The sequence below is a fragment of the Tamandua tetradactyla genome, chromosome 20 (assembly GCF_023851605.1).
Source record: "Tamandua tetradactyla isolate mTamTet1 chromosome 20, mTamTet1.pri, whole genome shotgun sequence".
Classification (NCBI taxonomy): domain Eukaryota; kingdom Metazoa; phylum Chordata; class Mammalia; order Pilosa; family Myrmecophagidae; genus Tamandua; species Tamandua tetradactyla.
Genome location: NC_135346.1, coordinates 10,361,591 through 10,367,590, shown reverse-complemented (window position 1 = coordinate 10,367,590; position 6,000 = coordinate 10,361,591). Strand labels below are relative to the sequence as shown.

General features: G+C 60.8%; 1 protein-coding gene across 1 annotated transcript in view; it reads left to right on the top strand.

Annotated features, from left to right (window-relative positions):
• The first annotated feature begins 1,567 nt into the window (after window positions 1–1,567).
• ACSL6 (acyl-CoA synthetase long chain family member 6) overlaps window positions 1,568–6,000 on the top strand; it is a 76,225-nt gene continuing 71,792 nt past the window's right edge. Inside the window, exon 1 of the mRNA XM_077138350.1 lies at window positions 1,568–1,679. Coding sequence (XP_076994465.1) covers window positions 1,631–1,679 — 49 coding nt within the window. The 5' untranslated portion in view covers window positions 1,568–1,630. The remainder of the gene's footprint in view (window positions 1,680–6,000) is intronic.

The following is a 6,000-nucleotide window of genomic DNA, read 5'->3' as shown; positions in this document are numbered from 1 at the left end:
GGTTCTCCTGAGCATTAGCAGTCCAGGTCTGCAGTGGAGGCGGGACGGATCCTGACAGCCAAGTCATCTGCTGGGGGAGGGGGTGATGCTGGATGCCACACAGCCTCTGGGACACCCTCCTGGAGAAGCATGAGAGGCTCCAGCAAGGTCCTTGCCAGGCTGTGCCCGAGTTCAAGCGGAAACAGCTCTCCCAGGGGTCGAGATCCTGCGGATGAGAGCCCTTCTGTAAGCACTGGACGTGACTCAGAGGCACACATCCACCCACCTGCCCCCACAAGGTGCACATAGACCTGGGCACACATGCCATGCACTCAGCAAACTAGGCACGGGCCTCCCCACAAACCTGCACCTCAGCTGCTGAACTGTGAGGGCACGAGCACACAGGGCAGCCTGTCTCTGGTTTGTATGAAGGGAAGTCAGGCTCTTCCCCCTCTGCTACCTGCCCTCTGGGCCTCTGACTTCAGCCCGCGCTGGACCTGGGAGGGCTGCGCTTCTGCAGGGTTGGGCTGCCTGGGCGCTGTCCTCGGTGCTGGAGGCCTGGTTGGCAATGTATGACTGATGAGAACCAGCAAAGGCTGGGAGGAAGTGACCTTGAAATCCAAGTGTAGGTGTCCACCAGGGGACACTAGCATGCCTGCTCTCTCCTTTTTTTTTTTTTTTTTTTTCCTAGAAGAAGGTACAACTGAGCTTCCTCCTTTCAAACCCAGTCTCTGCAACAGAAGATGTCCAGCCTCTCAGCCCATCAGGGTGGCCTCTTGAGACCTCTTGTGCTATAAATGGTTGTGTGTGAAGTGCATGGCTTCTTGTGTCCTCATGAGACATCTGTGATTCCATGTAGCTTCCCGGGACCTCATGCGACTCCTGGGGCTGCTGAGACTTCATGTGACCACATGTGGCAACCTGTGACCACACGGAGCCTGTGACCTTGTGTGGCCTGAAACCTGATCTTCCCAGAAGGGAACTGCGAGGCCTGGGGTCCCCAGTGGATCTGGGTACGAACTCGCCTAACTGTCCCCCTGTCAGAGCCTAGATAGCCCCTCGCAAACCCTCTCCTTACCGGCTTGGAGACTTGGCACCCGGGGGCTCCCTCGTGCCTACAGACCCGGATCCTAGGGGGGCGTTCGGGTGCCCCCTAGGACAAGTGGCCGCGACCCGCTGCCACCCGAGACGGCCCAGTCACAAGGCCCAGGCCGCGGGTCGCGCGGTGGTTGGCTGTGTCGCGGCGGGGCGGTCGCGGGGTCACTCGCCCCAACTCGTCACCCGTGCGCCCTCCCTCCGCCCGTTTCCCCAGAACGCCGGGTTCCGACGTTGGGGGCGAGGGCGCGGAGGGCCGCGGGGCGCCGCGCCTCGACCCCTCCCCCGCGGGCTCGGCAGTTCCGCCGCGGCGCTCGGGGCTGGGGGCGCGGGGCCGGCCGGGCTGCGGGGGGGGGCGCTCCTGCGCCGAGCGCGCGCCTCGCCCTCCCCCTCCCGCCCGGACGCCGCAGCGGCGGGGGAGGGGGGCGCTGCGGAGCCGGCGGGCGGGGGCTAAAAATACCCGGCGGCGGCGGCGGCGCGGCGGCTGCTGGGCTGCGGGGCCGCGGGGCGCGGGACCGAGAGGCCGAGCCGGGCCAGGCCGAGCGCCGCTGCCGACATGCTGACCTTCTTCCTGGTGTCGGGGGGCTCCCTCTGGCTGCTCGCAGGTGAGTCCTGGGCCGTCCTTGCCGCCCCCTCCCCCCGCCCCGGCCCCGGGCGAGGGGCTCTCATCCCCGCGGCCGCCCGGCCCTCCGCCTCCATTCCCGCGGCTCGGCCCTGTGGGGAGGGCGCTGGCTCCGCGGAGGGGACGGGCCTTGCCCCCTGCTCCCCCAGCAGCCCTGCTCCATCCTCACATCTGCAGCGCGAACTAGGCCCCTGGCCCAGACCTTCCCCACGGCCACGGCCAGGGACAGACTTCTTGTGCCCTTGTTCCTTCCCCGGGGACAAGTACCGAGGACTCCGGCCCCGTTGTTCCCGCCCGGAGCCTTCTCAGCGCACCTGCCGGCCGGCCTTCAGCCGGGTGCGCGGTTTCTGTAGAGCAGGGTCGTCCGCCCCCGGCTCAGCACTGGGCTTGAGGCCCCACCACTGACTCCCCTCCCTCTCCCTCTCAGGAGGCCGCCCCTGCCCTGCCTTCTCCCAGGAGGCCTTGAAGTCCCCTGCTGGACCCCTGCCCAGCCCACCCTCCTGCCCACACCCCGCACCTGGGGTCTGGCCGCAGGCCCGCCTTTCCACCAGCTCTGCCTGGTCTCTGGGCCTCCGGTCCCAACTTCCCTGGAGTAGACCCTCTAAAGGACGTCCACCCCACCCCCGTGCAGATGGCATTACAGTGTATGTGAAGTGCTTGAGCCATAAACTGGTCTTAAATGGGGCCCGAGCACATGCTCTGAGAATGTAAGTTTGTACTTCACGGTCAGGTGGAGCCTCAGAGGAGGACATAAGATTCTTTGAAGCTGAGAAGAAGGGGAGGAGGATGACCCTGTGTGAATCCTCACCTGAGGCTACACATGTTCTTTAACATTCTCAGCGCATCCTAGGAGGTTGCCGGCCTCAGCCCTTTTACTAGGTTCAGGGGTTCATTGACTTGCCTCGTCATCCGGAGAATAACTGGCAGACTGGAGTCCGAGGTGAGGTTTTAATTGATAATGAGTGCTCAGTGCTTGGTTGTGGCAGGGGGTCACCTCTCCCCTACATCCCCCCCTCCCCCCGCCCCATGCTGTCCTGTGCCAGGCCACAGGACACCTCCCCGGAGCTGGGAGAGTGAGTGAGCCTCTGTAATCCCCTCAGTGCCCTAAGCTCCTTCTGTGTGCCGGCGGCTGGGGACAGCAGCTGGGGACTGGCTGTGCGGCACCCCCAGGGCTGGGTGTGGGTGTGTGGGAGGCAAGGTGGGGGCTGGAATTGGGTCAGCAGTAAGGGGCAGATTGGTGATGATGATGATGATGATGATGATGATGACTGTCATAGGCACCAATGATTGGGTGATGATCTTAGAGCTTCTTCCCAAGGCCAGGACCCCCTTTTGCTACCCTCAGGAGGCTCTGACCAGGGACGGCTCTCGGAAGCCATGGTCTTCTGTGCCGCAGGCAGGGGCTGGGGGCCTGTGGGACACACACAGGGGCCCCTGGCAGCCTGTGAGGACAGCTCCCCCCACGGGGAGGGGCCTCGCCTGCAGGTGGGGTGCAGCAGATCACTGGCTCAGACTGGCTCCTGTCCTGCTTCCTCATGGAGTGTTTCCAAAAGTGGTCGGCTGTCTTCCTAAATGGCAGAGTGGGGGGCTGCCTCAATGCGGGCATGCACAGGGACCTGTCTGGCTGACCCTGGGGTCGGAGGTAGCTGCTTCCGCAGAAGCCAGGCTTCTTAATGCAAACAGGAACTCCTTCCAAGGGGCCGTGCTTGGAGAAAGAGTGAGAGACTAGGGGTGGGTATGTGGCCCCCAGATGGAACACCCAGGCCCACGCTGGGGCGTTTCTCGCTCTTGTGTCCATCCAGCTTGGAACTTTGCCTGGATTCCCCCTTTTTGGGGGGTGGGGTGCGGGACATACGGGATTCCTGGGCTAGGAACTGTGGTTTAGCGAGCATACCTGAGAGCATACTGCCTTGTGATCTTAGGGTCTCAGGGCAGCAGCCTGAAACAGAAAGTTCGGTTCAGCCAGAGAGACCCTAAGGTGATATGCTTGTTAGTAGAGTCTGGCCACCCAGATTGACCCTCGAGAGACAGGCTAAGGCCAGGCAAGAGCTTCCCTCAAGGGGCTGCAGGGAAAGAATGGCATGAGGGGGACGCTTGGACCACAGCTGGCTGTGTGGAGGAGGAGGTGTGCACAGCTCACTGTAAGCGGCTGTGCTGCTCCGTCCCCATGAGGAGGTGGGCGCTAAGTCTTGCGCCAGCCAGCGCAGGTCCCTCCTGCGTGCTGGTTAGTAAATAAAGAGGCAGATAAAATAGGTCCAGCATGAGTCAGATGCTGTGCCTGGCCCAGGAAAGCGTGTCCTCACTGCTGTTAGCACTCAGAGAACATGGACGCAGTGGGCTGGAGCTTCCGCCCACCTATATGGCACCTTCCTGCAAAGTGGAAGATGGCTCTCTTCTTGGTGGATGTATTTCTAGTAAAGCCCCGTGCCCTTGTGCAGGGTCTGTCTCCTCAACCATATATCTGACCACTAGTGATGTCTAAGGAGGCTTCTGCAGTATGCAAGGGCGTCTGTCAGAGACGGGTAGGCCAGACTCCAGGTAGAGCAGGTCCGGTGTGCAGGAGGAACTGTGACGTGGAAGGTGCCTTCAGGGTCTGTGCCTGGGAGAACTGGGTTATGGGAGGCTGGTAGGTTTGGGGAATAGTGGGGAGGACATTCTGGAGAGGGAAGTAAGGTTTCATCTGGGGGCAGAGGAGCCCTGGATTTAGCTCTGAGTCAGAGGGAGGGGTGTAGAGGCCACAACAGTAGGAGGCTCTTGTGATTATGCATGAGAACAGACATCGCCCAAGGATGGCCTGATCCAAGGCTGGATGGACTCCAGGAAGGGAAAGGGAGGAGGCACTGACCCGGAAGGGGCGAGGGGAAGGCTGGTCCTGACAAGATGGGACAGGGCTGCCTGTCCAGCAGTGCGTGTAGCAGATACTAGCTATAGAGGTGTGGGATAGGCACAAGTACCCCATTCCCTGCCCACGCTATTAGGATGGACGCTGGTATAAAGTCTGGGATTCTTCCAGGGTCTCAGGAAGGCAGCTAGACCCCAGGCAGGCGGTGGAGCCCGGGCAGAGCAGGCAGCTCTCTGACCAGCTGGGGGCAAGCCTCACAAACCAAATCTGGATGCACACAGGCCATGCCGCTGTGCGGAAAGATTCTGGCCTCTGCACCTTCCCAGGTCTCCCGAGCCTACGAGGTGGGATGTAGGGGCAGGGGGGCAGGGGGTGGGGGGCTGGGCTCCCGGTGAGGGCACACAGACAGCAGGGGGTGACAGAACCCAGACGTTCTGCTGTCTGGCTGATTTCTTCTCGTGACTCTAAGGGCTCTTTGATTGGCCTTTAGAAGGCTGACGTCAGCTCAGCTGGACCCAGAGGGGACTCAGCGCTGTCCCGTACACACAGCAAGCTGGGTGAGTGAGCACGAGGCCTGCACTTGTTTGCAAAAAGAGGCAAAAGTTGCCGGCTTTTGTAGAAGAGAAGCTGCACTGTGTATCTGGCCAGTGCCTGCACAGCACTTAGTAGGCACCTAAATATTTGTGGAGTGAAGTGCTTTGTGGGGGAGGGAAGTGGGGGAAGGGGAGTGTTGTTAAAACCTGCTGACTTAACTTCTGCTTCGGAGAACACCCACCATGTGTCAGGCACTGTGCTCTGCAATTCCCCCAGCTTTTTTCTAATGGTGCTGCTATCTCCGTTTAACCCATGAGGCGCTGAGACCCAGAGAGGTTTAACGGTGAAGCGACTCATAGGAGCTGCTCGTAAGAGCTGATTTCCAGACCGGGAGGAAGCTGGTGGGCATGATGTGCCAGGGTCCGAGCCCCTGCAGGCAGGCTCATCAGGGGGCACAGACAGAGGAGGGATTAATGAGAGGATGTATGTCACATGTTGAGACCAGGGACTGGCACATAGGACGGGGCTCCTTAAATGTTAATTAAATTTATAACAATTTGAGCTAAATCTCCCTTGAAGGGGGTCAGGATTTCACATGCAGAAAGTAAGTAGGGAAAGAAAAGGCATTCCAGGCAGAGGGACCTGTGTGAAGAAAGATTGGCAGTCGGAATAAACGAGGTTTAGGGTCAAATCCTGCTGTGCCGGTGGGGTCACCAAGACTGGGTTCTGTAGGCCCTGCAATGGCAGCATCAGCTTGGTTCTGTGTGGTGTTGCCTCAGGGAGGTGTGGCTAGAACAGGACATGTGGGTGGCGAGGTGATGCCATCCTTGCACTCCGTGAGCCCCGTGCATCCCCGGTGGCACATGTCCCACCAAGCCCTCGTCCTTGGCTCCTGCCAAGGAGCCTGTGATCTCCTTGAGGGCAGCCC